The sequence below is a fragment of the Nicotiana sylvestris genome, chromosome 2 (assembly GCF_000393655.2).
Source record: "Nicotiana sylvestris chromosome 2, ASM39365v2, whole genome shotgun sequence".
Lineage (NCBI taxonomy): Eukaryota > Viridiplantae > Streptophyta > Magnoliopsida > Solanales > Solanaceae > Nicotiana > Nicotiana sylvestris.
In genome coordinates this window covers 92368613-92385265 of record NC_091058.1, presented here as the reverse complement: position 1 = coordinate 92385265, position 16653 = coordinate 92368613, and the positions used below count along the sequence as shown (strand labels likewise).

General features: G+C 41.2%; 1 protein-coding gene across 1 annotated transcript; it reads left to right on the top strand.

Moving 5' to 3' along the window:
- Positions 1-11371: 11371 nt before the first annotated feature.
- On the top strand, positions 11372-13376 carry LOC138885241 (uncharacterized). The gene is made up of 4 exons (XM_070166160.1): positions 11372-12109; positions 12197-12568; positions 12656-13224; positions 13337-13376. Exons 1-4 carry the CDS (start codon positions 11372-11374, stop codon positions 13374-13376), a joined length of 1719 nt encoding a protein of 572 aa, XP_070022261.1.
- The last annotated feature ends 3277 nt before the right edge of the window (positions 13377-16653 follow it).

Below are 16653 nucleotides of genomic sequence, written 5' to 3'. Positions count from 1 at the left end.
GTTCACAAAAAGAGTTTTTATACCTGATATATGGTTTTGGATGAAGTTACACTGTGACAAAGATAACTTCATGTTTGTGTATATATTTTTACATGGATATTTTACTGGAATAATAGTGTATGTATTAATTTTATATGATACCACATTACCATAATAGTAAAGTGTATTATAAGAAGTGGTAGAAGGTGTATTAAAAATAAGTAGAATTTTAAGTAAGTTGAGATAATTCTTAATTATATGGGTAATTGAATAATTATCTAAAATAATTTGGATAAATTTAAAAGGTCTAGCGTGGCAGATGGTGCCATAAGAAAATTGTGACTCATGTAGTAATTAATATATGTGGCATTGAAGTATAAGCACAGAAAGGGAGTCTTTCCATTTTCAGCTAGTGCATATTTAGTCTCTTCATCGGTGATGTGGGTATCCTTGTTCTTGTGATTAATTCGGCTGACTATCAAATAATATAGTTCTATAGATGGAAGGTTTCCTTTGTTGAACTGTAAATACAAACATGGTGTTGTGTGAAGTGCGCCCATAATCACATACATATGTTCATAGCCCCATATTAGTTCTAGGCTTGACTGATTGGAGATTGTCAAAGAAACAGCTAGGGGTTGTTGCAATCGTGGTTGAAGCTTATTAAAGTTGTCTAAGCATGGCCTTAATGGCAAAGGTTGAAGGGGCGGTAGATTCGCAGTCACTTGTTTTTGTGTATTAGAGGGATTGTTCGAAGAACCGGCTCAGGTATGTTAAGGCACTTACTTCTTTCTTTTGGCATGATCTAAAGTGATATGAACATAAATGATACACTAATTCATAATGGATCTACTCCTAGAAACTAAGGTTGTCCATGTTGTTCTTTCCTTATAAAGTTATTCTAAATAAGTGTGTATGATCCTTAATCCTACTAAGGTTCATATTGATGGTAGTGATGCCCATAATGTTAATCGAAGGTGCAATGACCTTACATCACTCCGAAAGGGTTAGAACGTGATTCCATGAGTCGAGCATGCATTATATATATGTAGCTAGTTTACTCTACCGATCTGAGCTATAGTCGGCCGGGTATGGCACCTATTGTGCAACCACTGATCAGTTGGGTTTTACCGAGCTCCACGTGGACGGGTATGATTCTACCGAGCCTTATGATGGCCGGGTATGTTTTTACCGAGTCCTCTTTAAGGCCGGGGTATGATATGATGATGATGATGCCCACAGAGGCGAATATTTTTAAAGGTTTATGTATATATATGTATTATGCATTTCATATCAGTAGCTCCCCAGAGGCACTCAGATGTTACAGGTTGTATCTCTTCTATCTCTCTTTACATTACTGTTCTTGTTTATGCTTTCCTGCCTTACATACTCGGTACTTTATTTGTACTCACATACCTTTTGCCTGAGGACGATGTGTTTCATGCCCGCATGTCCCGATTGATAGGTTGACAGTCCTCCTAGTAGGCTATCAGCTCAGCGAAGGTGTTGGTGCACTCCACTTGCTCCGGAGTTGCCTATTTGGTCAGTATGCTTTGGATATATATTGATTGGTATGGCGGTACCCTGTCCTGACCTTTATGATTTTAGGTACTCTTAGAGGCTTGTAGATAGATGTCAGGTGTATGGATACTTGTGTGAGCACGTGGTTTTTGCCCTATATATGATTATTCCCAAAAATTCAAACAAAATGATGTCTTTCATTATTTTTACAATTTTTGTGAATTTGGTGTTTTTCTGTTAATTGTTTGCATTTTATTTGTGCATTTTTAATTCTAAAAATATATTGGACATTTGCATTTAGGATTTAATTTCATATTTTAGGATTAATTAGTGGTTAAGTTGTTTTTAGAACATAATATGGAGAAAATAACAAACATAGTCCACTTTTGCATTTTTAATTGTTAATTGTTGAATTTGTCGCGAAATAGGTTTTAAACAATTTTAGAAATTAATTAGCTTAACTTTGAAAATATATTAGGTCTTTATTTTTATTCTTTGCTTTTTTATAAAGTCAGAAAAAAGAAATAATAAAAATAAAATATATATAATGAAATACAAAAATAAATAAAAGAAATAAAAGGAAAACAATTAAAAAAAATGGTCTTAATTGGAGACCAAATTTGGGCCAAAATCGATCAGCCCAAGTAAAACCACCTCAGACCGGCCCAGTTTAAATCCCCACCCGGTCCGGTTCAGGACCATACCAAACGATGCCATTTTGGCGTCAGGTAATCTGAACCGTCCATCATCCCAATCCAACGGTCCAGAGTGGTTCAAGCTTTTAAATAAAAGTGTAATAATACACTTCACAAATTCAGAGACATAACCTCTCTTCCTCGTACCCCCACCCCTTCCCCTATAACACCACCGCCCTACCGTAACGCCGCCCCACCCCCGCCGTGCTCCGCCGCCGGAAATCGCCTCACGGCGGCGGTCGGCGTCCTTTTCCGCCCAAAATTACACCCCAATCTCCCCTCGTACTCCTATTTCCATATCTGGTACTGGTTTTCCTCGAATCATAGCCAAAAAGCTCAAATATTGAATCTAAATTTTCCGGCCAAAACCTTATCTTGTCCAAACGACCCCAAATTTACACCACACAATCCCCAGACCTCCCTCACCCCTAATCCCTAACCAAATCCCCTCGAATTTGAGTAAAATGGGTCGAATTTTAAAACTTAGGGTTGAAGACGAGGCCGTTTTAGGGGTTCGAGGGTTCGATTGGCTTTAAGTTGATGTTATATGTTTATTTCATACGAAATAAACATATAACATTAACTCAAAGCCAAATTTGAAGTCCAGTCGAGTTTGAAGTTGAATCTGTAAGTCTGCTTATTTGTTGTTCTTTTTCTTTCTTTTCTTTTTCTCTTTTTGTTTTCATGATTTTTTTTTGTGGTGTAATTTGTGCTTTGTTTGTTAAGTGGATTGTTCTAGTTTCGGTGACCATTTTTTATTTTTCTTTAGTTTGGTTAATTCTGATTTAATTTTCATTTTTCTATTAGCTTAAATGTTCAAATGGTGGTTTAATTGGTTCAATCGATTAATTGTTAGTTTAATTGGTTCTATTAGCATGTTATAGTTTAGTTTAGATGTGTTTTGCTTCGTCAGGTTAATTGATAATGGCCTTAATTAGTTTAATTAGTCTAGTTGTTGGTTTTAGGGGATTGTTTGATTGATAAATTTTGAATAGTTAGGTGAGCTGGTTTGTAGCTGTTAGTTGTGATCAGAGAAGAAAGGGGTTGGGGTCAACTAATGCAGGTTTTGTAGTTTTAAGTTGAATTCAAGGGTAGTTTGGACATTTAGGATTGGGTAGCACATGGTAGTTGAAACTAGAATCTTCTAGGACCTTCCAAAGTAGGACTTTAGTGTAATTTCAGCAATTGTAATGTATTAACTTGTGACACAAGTCAGAAAATGAGGGGTTAAATGAGTAAATAAAGGGGGACTGGAATGTAAACAGAAAATTGAGAGCTGCCCTTATCTTTGCCTATAAAAGGGCATCACCAATGCCTTAACGGAGGGATATTTTTTTTTGGGAGAGCTCCAAAAATTCCCCCAAAAGTTCTCTCTAGTTTTCCTGATCTAAATTTGAAATTCAATATTCAAAAACCAAAAACACTAGAAAACCTTCAAAAATCCAAAAACTATTGTTCCATTGTTAAACCTTAGGTTAGCTTCAAGTTTTAGTTATGGATTCACATTCTTAAGTTTGATCTTTGGTTGCTGAAGTTCAGAAGATCATTTCGAGTGATTTTGGGGCTAATTAAGTTGGTTTTTGTTTGAGTTTTGCTCTGTTGAAGTTTCAGAAGTATTTTGAGTTTAATTCCGAGGTCGTTTGGGTTTATTCGAGTCTGTTTCGAGTTGATCTGTTATTCCTGTTCGATTTCAAACACTTCTGGATTGTTGAATTCATTGCTGGACTGTTCTTTTGATCATCTGCTCCTTGATTGTTCAACACTGTTGGTCGTTGTACATTGCTGCTGCATTACTTCCATAGCTGACCTCTTCTCCCTTCTTATTTGCAATTTCCAGGTATTATCCTTGTCCTCGTCTGATTTGTGAAGGATCCATGTAATTTTCTGATTTGGAGGCTGAATGATGAAGAGCTTGAGTTAATTGCTGAATTTGCTTGGTTTCTGTTTAGTATTAAGATGAAACAGTCACGTTTATATAAAACATGTGTATCGTTTGGATAAGTTCTGGACTATATTGACTGATAGACTATTAAACATAAATCTGCTTGGTTGAACTACTAATTACATGTTTGTGTATCTAAGAAATGCTTAGGGATTTTTGTTGTGATGTTTGGAATCCGTTGTAGTTCATTTGATTAAGGACTGAAGTTTGTGCATGAAAGTTTGAACTAAATTGCATGACTATTATTTTCCAGATTCGCATATGAGTTAAATGCTGATCTAGTTTTGGTAGTCGTAGAAAATAGGTCCAAAATGGTTTTACGTTTCCAATGCTAAATCCAGGTCCCAAAATCATGTGATCACCTGAAAGTTGAGTGCTGGTTTAGTCTTGTTAATTTGAATTAGTGTCATACGGTTGAACTGCTACTACAATTGTTCTTAATTGGATTTTACCTTTAGTAACACTTAGAAGCTCAATAATGAATAAATGAATAGGACAATTTGTCACCTGTTTTTGAATTGTTGACTTGCATGAAAATTAGTTGGTTTGTTTTGGGAGTGATTGGGCTGCTCAGATTCGTGTGAATGCCGCATTGTTTCCGTCCAGGCTCGACCCTGGGTTCGTTGGTCTGCGTTTGCAAAGGTGACTTGGGCCTTCTGTTGCGTTGGGACTATAGCATCCCTGTAGGCCCATATATTGGAGCAGCCTTTCTCATAAATAGGGTTGTTGGTTTATTAATTAATTAGGGAATTATTTTAGAGACAATAAAAATATAGAATCATAGTTGCTTTTAGGTTTGCCTTTTAAATAATAAATGAGCCGAGCCTCGCCAAATATGATGCACAATCGCGGGGCCCTCAATAAATGGTTGAACTAAAATACTTAAATTTCGGGATGGGCCGTTTAGCAAATTTCACGGCCTTCCCCAAAGATAATAACGCGTTAGCCTCTTTAAGCGCGATTTTAATAAAATTACCCTCCTAAATTCGGGTGTGCATTTCATGTGACCCAAATCAAATCCCAAAACGTTGAATAAAATGTATTTAGGATTGCGGGTGCATGTCATGTGACGCGATCCAAAGACACGTTTTAAACGACGTTCACCTTTCTTTAATAATTAAATAAAAGCGGTAAAAAGTTAAAATTGGCATATAGGTTCGTCATGTAATAAAATAAGATAAATAAGCTAAACACGATAGTTGAGTGACCGTGCTAGAACCACGGAACCCAGGAATGCTTAACACCTTCTCCTGGGTGAACAGAATTCCTTACTCGGATTTCTGGTTCGCGGATTGTTAACAGAGTCATACTTTCCTCGGTTTGGGACTTAACCGGTGACTTGGGACACCATTAATCTCCCAATTGGCGACTCTGAATCTTAATAATAAATCCCGTTCCGATTGTTCTTTAATTGGAAAAACGCCTTTACGCCCTTCGGGGTGTAGTGAAAAAGGAGGTGTGACAGCTCTGGCGACTCTGCTGGGGACAAGAACCCATAATTTATGGTTCAGGGTTCAGAATTTGAGCTTAGATGAATTATTATAGTTGGCTTTATCCATTATCTGATTTTGTTACATGTTTGGGCCTAATGTGCTAATTGTTGCTTTTACCGCTTTGATATTCTGTGAACTGTATATAAACTGCTACGAAACCCTTTCTCTCTGAGTCTTCTAAATCATGGAGAAGTGTGCACTTCGTGTGACTTCTCTTCTGTTAGAGTCATATCCCAAATTTTAGAACGAGGTTCGGATAAGTTGCAAAGCCGGTGAAGCTTCTGTATTCCCGGTACGCTGCCCCTCGACTCGAGCTGTCCGCTCGGGTAAGCCAGGTCTAGAACAATAAACCTAGGTCTTAAATCTAGTATAACAAGACTTCATACCGGATCCCTAGTAGGAACACTTATTTGCATCATGTGCATTTGACTTAGGGGACTCAACACAGGGGTTGGTTCTGTCTAGGACAAGCAACCTGAAATGAAAAGACCATCCTGATGCATCCTATTTGTTTTCTGTGCATTTATTTGTTTCGGGCCTGCATGTTGACCGGCTTCTGAAAATCGGGAATATTGGAAAATTGAGAAAAAGAGAATTAATTGCCTTTTTTTTAGAAAAACCAATGCCCAAGTACTGTCGAAGCTCTGCCAAAATTTTGAGAAAATAAAAATAAAAATATTTTATTTTTAAATAGTTTGTTTTACTCAAAAAGCAAAGAGAAAAAGAGTCTTTATTTTTTGGAAAAATAGGTTGTTTGTTGAAAAAAAAAAGAAAAGCTAGCTTTTATCTTTATTTTTTTGAAAAATAGGTTGTTTGTTGAAAAAAAAAAGAAGAAAAAGAAAAAGAGTCTTTATTTTTATTTTGGAAAATAGGTTGTTTTATTGTTTGTTTTGGAGAAATAGGGTGTTTTATTGTTTGTTGGAAGATAAAAAGAAAAGAGTCTTGTTTTTGAAATAGTTTTCTTTGGCCCGAACTACGCAGGTTTGATTCTCACCGGATGTGAGATACGTAGGCAACCCTCATCGGGTCCAACCTCCCCTTTTGCAAAAATAGCCAAAAAATATCAAATTTTAATTTTCGTCATAAATAAGTCGGGTGATGCCGTTTTTGTCAAAAATAGGCGAATGTCTCCAAAAGGGACGCCGGAAGGCCGATTTTGCATAAATAGCCACCTTTGGTCATTTTTAAGATTTCGACCGGTTAATCCACACAACCTTAAAATCTTCGTCTCCGAAGTGCTTAAAGGCCGTGTTTGAAAAACCGGGTCTTTCATTTTAGTTTGGAAAAACAAAAATAGTAGTTTTGTTTTGAATCAAATAAATTTACCTTTTTCTTAATCGCCTTAATAAATGTGCAGGATGAGCACAAATGCAAATGAATCTTTCACCATACTTAATGAGGTCCCCCTCCAGTTCCACATGTGGTGGAATGATCTGGGAGAAGGCAACAAAGAAATAGTGGCTAGAATCCTAGGAGGTCTTGTCGGTCTACTAAATGTCAAGCCAAAGTCGGATGTCATCGAGGCCTTAATACCATTTTGGGACCCGACCCGCAATGTGTTTCGCTTTGGGGATTTTGAGCTTATGCCCACGCTGGAGGAAGTCGCGGGTTATGCAGGTCTGAATGGAAATCTGAGGGGTCAATATTTGTTGTCACCAAGACCAGTATCTCCGCACAAATTTTTGGATTTGCTAAACATAAACCGGAGTGTTCAGAATGATGATTTGTCGGGAGGATATTGCACTCTTCAGTTCCTGTATCAGCGTTATGGTAATCCTCGGGGTTTCGAAGAACCAAATCTGGGACTGACCCATGCTAGAAATAGAAGTAAGTGGGAAGCAAGACGAACCTTGGCGTTCATAACTGCATTCTTGGGAATCGTGATTTGTCCACGAGAAGATAAGAAAATATAGGCAGGTCTTGTGGGGATGGTTGATGTTGCGATTAAAAGGGCAGATAGCACTATAGTTCCCCTGATTTTGTCAGAAATTTACCGAGCATTAACTGTGTGTCCAAGGTTGCAATTTATTACTTCAGTTGTGGATGCAAGAACATTTGTGCCACCGGGCGGGATACATGAACTATGGGCTGACCGGGTTAAGCTGTATCGAAGAATTTGAAAAGCGGGTAAGGGGTATTGCATTTCCTGAGGGTACCAAAGCTTGGCTCATACGACTGAGGTCATTGACTGCCGATCAAATTGAATGGGCATTTGGGTGGTTGCCCGTTACCGAGGTGCTATATATGTCAGCGGGAGAGTGTCATATTCTTTTAATGGGTGTTCGGAATATCCAACCATACGCTCCCAATCGGGTACTACGCCAACTGGGAAGGTTTCAAGTCGTCCCCAAAGATGAAGACTTGAGAAAGCACGTCATTGAGTTAAGTCCGAGAGCCGCATTCCCGGAAGATAAAATTCGCAAATTATGGAACGAATGCCGATTCCTCGAGCCTAAGACTATGGTCCGAGATCTGGCTAAAGGTGAGGTGGACCCAAAGTATAATGCGTGGTTTGGGAAAAGGTTCCAGATTCTCCAAAGGCCCACCAAAAGAGCCCATGTCCAACAGTTTACTAATGATTCACAAGAGCAACGGGGTTGGTTAGCAAAAGAAGAGAGTTACAGGGCAGAAATAGGCAAGCTGAAGCAACAGATTAGAGACCTGGAATTTGAAAATAGTTTGCAAGCTGATGCCGACCAGGGAGAAAAGAACAAATTGGCCCAAGAAAATGAGGCGCTGAAAGCCCAAATCCGACAAATGAGGATAGATGCTGACAACCAACAAAGGAGTCGGTCGGATGAGCGGTTAATAAAAGGGTTGAAAAAGGAAATTAGTGCGTGCCGGGATGATTTGAAGAAGTCTGAGGATACCATAGCACAACTCCAGGCACAATGGGCAAAAAGAACAAAAGAGCGCACACAGTACTTACAACAGGCGAGGAAAGATTATGAAAAGACCATTGCCAGTCTAAAAAGGAAGGTGACCACCCTAGAGAGCGAGGCGGCTAAACAAGCCAAGGCTTTTGAAACCAAAAGTGAACACTACTATGATCTAATGGCCTTGATGGAAGATGAAATACAACAGTTACAGAAACAACATCTGCATGATTCTCGGGTTTAGAAGGCTAGAGGGGATTAGATAGACCGCCTACTCCTAGAGAAAGACCGAACCAGGGACAAGATTTTGACTATTGCTCATGTTATTACCAGGAAATGTCGGGTGTGTGAAAACATGACCCGCACTACTTTCTTCTCGGCAGTGATGATATTTGTGAAGCAAATCATGTATGAATTGGAACAGCTGGAAAGGGGCCTTACACCTAAGCCCGCGCCGATGCTGAATGACGCCCCGCGGGCACCCAAATTTAAAACTTTAATGTATTCGTAGTTCGAGTTTGCATTTTCTTTTTCTTTAGAGTCTATTGTCTGTTAGAGTCTGTTTTTCCTTTCGCATCAGAGTCTGTCAGAAGTTCTTGAGTTTGTGTTTGGTTTGGTTTCGAGTATGTTATTTTCCTTTCTGAAAGCGTCTAGTTTGTAATAGAATGTTTAGTAATGAAAAATTGAAAATTTCCAAAAATTGTCTCTTTACTTTTCGCACTTATTTTCCTGAACTACGCTCAGTCTGATTCATACGGGGTCATGATACGTAGGCAATCCTCATCGAATTCGACCGTAACCTTACAAGAAGAAGCAAAAGAGAGAGGGAAGAAAATGAAAGAAAAACAGGAAAATAAGTAAAAGAGCGGGAAAACAAGAAAAAGTGAAAATAAGAAATCGAGGGAGTGAGAGAACCAAAACAAGCAAAAAATAAAGGCAAGAATTGAAAAGGAAACAGAGAAAAGAAAGAAAAAGCAAGGAAAAAAAAGAAAGAAAGAAGGGAAAATGAAGCAAAAAAGAAAGAAAGTTGCCGTTGGAAATAAAATCCGGGATGATGCAAGCAGCCGAGCAAATGCATAATAGAATCCGTTAAACTGCTTAGGTGCATTCATTCCCCAACGTGCGGTTATCAAATCTGCTCATGCCCTAACTATTGATCAAGCTGTTGTTGATGTTGAGTCCAGGCAGGTGGTTAGCTGGTCGGCATTCTGGCAACTCATTCATACAATACCCGATCGAAAGACAGATTGAATATGGCCAATCAGGAACCAGAAACGAGTATTGTTGACCCATCGAAAGAAGTAGAAGAAATGGACGTTCATGCAATGAGGGAGGAAATGTATAAGCTGAAGCAACAGATGGTTGGAATGTACCAAGCCTGGGCGAAGGGGCATCCACCGCCAGTGTATCCCGCTAACCCCGCTTATATCCCACCCCTGGCTCAGCCTCGGGAGCCACCCACTGTGAACTCATCTCTAGCCTTTACCCTCTACAAACAATGCCAAGGCACCACTTCTCATACATCACAGGCTCCTCCACCCAAACAAGTCTCATACCCTCCTCCACCAATCACTCCCGTTTTTGTGGCACCTCCGTCTGCTACCCTACACCGATCCCTCAGTGAACCTCTGTTCCAGACGCATGACAACCAGTATTATTCCCCTGAGCCTACCTTCAAAGTTCCACAACCCTACTCTTATACCCCTCATCTTGATCTCACAGCAGACACCGAGAAACCGCCTAAAAACCTTGAGTAGGAGGAGATGATCAGAAAGGTCAAAAGTTTGGAGCAATCATTCTGAGACATGAGGGGGTTAGGGGCCAAGTAAGTGTGGCCTATAAAGATTTATGTCTGTTCCCAGATGTTCAGTTACCGGCCGGGTTCAAGATGCCTAAGTTTGATTTGTACGACGGGCATGGCGACCCAGTAGCACATTTAAGGGGATTCTGTAGCAAGATGAGAGGAGCAGGAGGGAGAGATGAATTGCTGATGACATATTTCAGCCAAAGTTTAAGCGGATCGGCGTTGGAATGGTACACTAGACAAGACCATAGCAGGTGGTACACCTGGGACGACTTGGCCCAAGCCTTTGCCTGTCATTTTCAATATAATCTTGAAATCATCCCAGATCGATTGTCGTTGACAAAGATTGAGAAGAAGCCCAATGAGAGCTTTCGAGAATATGGGTTTCGTTGGAGAGAGCAAGCAGCGAGGGTTGACCCCCCGATGAAAGAGAGTGAAATGGTTGATTATTTCTTGCAGGCTTTGGAGCCCACTTAATTTGGTCATCTGGTGTCAGCAGTGGGAAAGTCCTTTAATGAAGTTGTGAAAATGGGAGGCATGGTTGAGGAGGGACTCAAGTCCAATAAGATCTTGAGTTATTCAGCAATCAAAGCAACCACCCAGGCCATTCAAAACGGCACTAGGGGGTGCTTGGAAAGAAGAAGAAAGAAGAGGTTGCAACTGTCGAATCTGGAGCATGGTCTAGGTCTAGAAGCCCTTCACCCTATTACAACCAACCCAAACCCCACCACCCAAATTATCTATACACCCCATATGTCCCTCCTCAACACTATTATCCACCACCAGAGCCACACTTTTTCGTCCACCATGCCCAAACTTATACCCAGCCTCCGGCTCACGCGCAATGGCGTGCACCGGCTCCCCAAAATACATACCCAGCTCCGTAAAACACATATCCACCATCGAGGTCTCACAGGCCAGGATCTGGCTTCCGCCCAAACCAAGCTTTCAGAAACGAGAGAATACAGAAACAGAAAACATTCACTCCGCTGGGAGAATCCTATACCACTCTTTTCCACAAACTGAAGCAGTTAGGCCTGTTGAACCCGATTGAGCCCAAAATGCCAAATCCCCTTCCTAGAAATCTGGACCATTCAGTGAGTTGTGAATATTGTTCGGGGGCTCCCGGACATGATACTGAGAAATGTTGGAGATTGAAAACTGCCGTGCAAGAGCTTATCGACACAAACAGGATCGAGGTTCAGGCCCCGGAGGCACCAAATATCAACCAGAACCCGTTGCCAGCGCATCATGAGGCCAACATGATTGAACTGATACATAAGGGAGCAGAGCTTAAGAATCCCTCACAGACGGTCATGATGATCCATTCTAGCGAAGCCAAAGTGAATGAAAAGTCAACTAGTGTGAAACCAGCGGTTCAGTTGAAAAGTATAGACAACAAGCTAGTTGTGGTGATGGGGAAAAGATCGTCCATTGTTGCGAAGAAACTAGAGCCGATCAAGGTAGTGGTTCAGGGAGTATCGAGCACACCTGCGGTAGTCGTGAAGGGGGCGCATATAGAACCAGTTGTCATAAAGCTAGTAACCCAGTTACCAGTAATTGACAGCAAAGTCGTTCCGTGGAAGTATGAACAGGTAGTTGTGACCTACAAGGGGAAGGAAATCAAAGAGGAAGTCTGTGAAACACAAGGTTTAACTCGCTCGGGACGTTGTTTTTCCCCCGAAGAGTTGAGAAAGGCCAGGGCTCCCAAGGAAAATCCGGTGCCAGTTAAGAAATCTATTACGGAGGAAGAGGCAGAAAAGTTTTTGAAAAAGATGAAAATGCAAGATTATTCTATTGTTGAGCAGCTAAGGAAAACACCAGCCCAAATCTCGTTGCTTTCATTGCTTATCCACTCGGATGAACATCGCTGGGCTCTGATGAAGATATTGAACGAAGCTCATGTCTCCAATAAAATTTCAGTGAATAATTTGGAGAAAATCACGAACAAAATATTTGAGGTAAATAGAGTGACATTTTCTGATAATGAATTGCCCGTAGAAGGTACTGAACATAATAGAGCTCTCTATTTGACCGTGAAATGTGAAGATTCGGTGGTCACTCGAGTACTGATTGATAATAGGTCCAGTGCCAATATCTATCCTTTATCTACGTTGAACAAGTTGAAAATTGATGAGGACAGAATTCATAAGAATAACATTTGCATTCGAGGGTTTGATGGTGGTGGTACAGACACAGTGGGCGACATCGTACTTGAATTGACAATTGGGCCGGTCGAGTTCACCATGGAGTTTCAGGTGTTAGATGTGGCGGTGTCTTATAATCTTCTGTTGGGGCGACCATGGATCCACGCTGCCAAAGCGGTGCCTTCTACACTACATCAGATGGTCAAATTCGAGTGGGATAGACAAGAGATCGTAGTACATGGGAAAGACAACATGAGCACTGTAAGTGATGCCATCGTACCCTTCATAGAGATTGATGATGATAAGGGGCCATGGGTTTACCAGGTTTTTGACACAGTCTCGGTAGAAAAGGTTCCTGAAGGTAAAAACGTCCCAGTCCCCAGAATAACGGCTGCAACTGTCATGGTAGCCTCTGAAATGTTGAAAAACGGGTTTGTACTAGGCAAAGGGTTGGGTGCTGATTTGCAAGGTATTGTTCAGCCAGTTTATTTGCCCAAGAATCTGGATACCTTTGGGCTGGGTTTCAAGCCTACGGCGGCGGATGTGAGACGAGCCCGCAAGATGAAGAAAAGAGTTTGGGTTCCTCCCAAACCAATTCCACGTCTGTCCAGGTCCTTCGTCAGGCCAAGTATCGGGAGGCAATTATTGGCAAAGGTGTATGGTCCACTGATTGTTGCAGATGGGAACTTGGAAGAAGGGCTTGAGAGGGTATTTGCTGAGGTGAACATGGTTGAGACCGGGGAAGGGTCGAGCAAAGCAGATATACAGTACATCGGGCCGTGTGCTAATATCAACAACTGGGAAGCCGCTCCTCTTCCAACTCGGAGGGAGTCGCGGTAGTGGGTTTTGTTTTCCTTTTGTTCACCTGGATTATTCCAGGGTTTGTAATTCAGTTGCTATGTTCCGTCTATTTGGATGAATTAAAACCCTGTTATCTTTACATTCAAAGAAGTGCAATTTCTTTTCTTTCTTAATTCCTAATTTTGTTTCCATTTTTTCTTTTCTTTTCTATACAGTTCTTTTTATGCTGATATCAATGACATGACATGCATGAGGAATCTTCGGCCCAGTATTAAAAGCCAATCTAACTCAGAAATAATAATACAAGAAATCGAGTGTGATGATGAGGTGGAATATGACGATGACGAGGCCTATGAGGAAGTTAGTAAAGAATTAAGTCACTTTGAAGAAAAACCCAAACCTAACCTAAATGACACAGAAGCAGTTAATCTAGGGGACCAAGACAATGTCCGTGAAACTAAAATAAGTGTTCATCTGGAGCCACAACTCAAGGAGGAGATAATCAAAGCATTGTTTGAGTACAAGGATATTTTTGCATGGTCGTATGATGATATGTCGGGTCTAAGTACTGATTTAGTGGTTCACAAATTGCCCACTGACCCGGCATTCACTCCCGTCAAGCAGAAGCTGAGAAAGTTCAAAACGGACATAAGTGTAAAGATCAAAGAAGAGATTACCAAGCAGTTTGATGCGAAGGTCATTCGGGTTACACGGTATCCCACCTGGTTAGCTAATGTTGTGCCTGTGCCGAAGAAGATGGCAAGACCAGGGTGTGTGTCGATTATCGGGATCTTAACAAGGCAAGTCCAAAAGACAATTTTCTGCTGCCGAATATCCATATATTGATTGATAATTGTGCCAAACATGAGATTGGTTCTTTTGTGGATTGTTACGCGGGTTATCATCAGATTTTAATGGATGAGGAAGATACAGAAAAGACGGCATTCATCACGCCATGGGGAACATACTGTTATCGGGTCATGCCGTTTGGTTTGAAAAATACTGGGGCAACTTATATGAGGGCAATGACAACAATATTCCATGATATGATACACAAGGAAATCGAGGTGTATGTGGATAATGTGATCGTAAAGTCTAGACAGCAATTTGACCATGTCAGGGATCTGAGAAAGTTCTTCCAAAGGCTTCGAAGGTACAATCTCAAGCTTAATCCTGCAAAATGCGTGTTCGGGGTGCCGTCTGGAAAGTTGTTGGGGTTCGTAGTCAGCCGCCGGGGTATTGAAATGGATCCATCAAAAGTCAAGGCCATCCATGAATTGCCACCTCCGAGGAACAAGACCGAGGTGATGAGTTTGTTGGGGAGATTGAATTATATCAGCAGGTTCATCGCCCAGCTCACGACAACTTGTGATCCTATCTTTAAGCTGTTAAAGAAAGACGTTGTGGTCAAGTGGACAAATGAATGTCAGGAGGCGTTTGATAAGATAAAGGGGTATTTGTCAAATCCACCCGTGTTGGTCCCGCCAGAACTAGGGCGACCTTTGATTCTATATTTAATGGTATTAGACAATTCATTCGGCTGTGTATTGGGTCAACATGATATCACTGGCAGGAAGGAGCAGGCCATCTATTACCTCAGCAAGAAGTTCACACCCTACAAGGTTAAGTATACTCATCTTGAAAGGACATGTTGCACCCTAACTTGGGTGGCACAGAAGCTGAAACGCTATTTGTCATCTTATACTACTTACCTCATATCTCGCTTGGATCCATTGAAGTATATCTTTCAGAAGCCTATACCCACAGGGAGGCTTGCAAAGTGGCAGATCCTTGACATTGTCTACGTGACTCGGACTACAATGAAAGCACAGGCTTTGGCGGACCATCTGGCCGAGAATCCGGTTGATGAAGATTATGAACCTTTAAAGACTTATTTCCCTGATGAAGAGGTGATGTATGTTGAAGAGTTGGAACAAGTTGAGAAGCTAGGATGGAAACTTTTCTTTGATGGGGCTGCAAACATGAAAGGCGTGGGAATAGGAGCGGTACTTATTTCTGAAACAGGGCAACATTACCCTGTTACAGCTCAACTTCGTTTCTATTGTACGAACAACATGGCAGAATATGAGGCATGTATCTTAGGTTTGAGATTAGATGTAGATATGGGTGTCCAGTAAGTCTTGGTCATGGGTGACTCGGACCTACTGGAACACCAAATTCAAGGAGAATGGGAAACACGGGACTTAAAGCTTATACCGTACTGACAATGTTTGCATGAGCTTTGTCAGCAGTTTCAGTCAATAGAGTTCAAGCACATTCCAAGGATTCATAATGAAGTGGCCGATGCGTTGGCCACTTTGGCGTCGATGTTACACCATCCGGATAAGGCTTACGTGGACCCTTTGCATATTCAGGTCCGCGATCAGCACGCTTATTGTAATGTGGTGGAAGAGGAACTTGACGGTGAGTCATGGTTTCATGACATCAAGGAATATATCAAGATGGGTGTGTATCCGGTACATGCCACAGGTGATCAGAAACGAACAATTCGATGGTTGGCAAGCGGGTTTTTCCTTAGCGGAGGAGCGTTGTACAAAAGAACTCCAGACCTCGGGTTGTTGAGATGCATTGATGCGAGACAGGCCACATCTATCATGACTGAGGTACATGCCACAGTTTGTGGACCTCATATGAGTGGGTATGTTTTAGCAAAGAAGATTCTCTGAACAGAATATTATTGGCTCACGATGGAGTGGGATTGCATCAGCTATGTACGCAAATGTCATCAGTGTCAAGTGCATGGAGATTTGATTCATTCTCCACCCTTGGAGTTACACACGATGTCCGCACCGTGGCCTTTTGTTGCATGGGGAATAGATCTTATTGGGCCAATTAAGCCAGCAGCGTCAAATGCGCACAGGTTCATTTTGGTGGCTATAGATTAGTTTACCAAGTGGGTAGAGGCTAAAACATTCAAGTCCGTGACCAAGAAAGCTGTAGTGGATTTTGTGCATTCGAACATTATCTGTCGGTATGGGATACCCAAAGTGATCATTACAGACAATGGAGCTAATCTCAACAGTCATTTGATGAAGGAGACATGTGAGCAGTTCAAGATTACTCATCGTCATTCTACTCCATACCGCCTTAAGGCAAATGGTGCGGTTGAGGCGGCCAATAAGAATATAAAGAAAAAACTCCTGCAAATGGTGGAAGGATCTAGACAGTGGCATGAAAAGCTGCCTTTTGCATTGTTGGGATACTGCACCACTGTTCGTACTTCAGTGGGGGCAACTCCTTACTCTTTGGTGTATGGTATGGAAGCAGTGATACCCGCAGAAGTGGAAATCCCATCTCTTCGAATCATTGCGGAGGCTGAGATCGATGATGATGAATGGGTAAAAAGCCGCCTTGAGCAGTTGAGTTTGATTGAC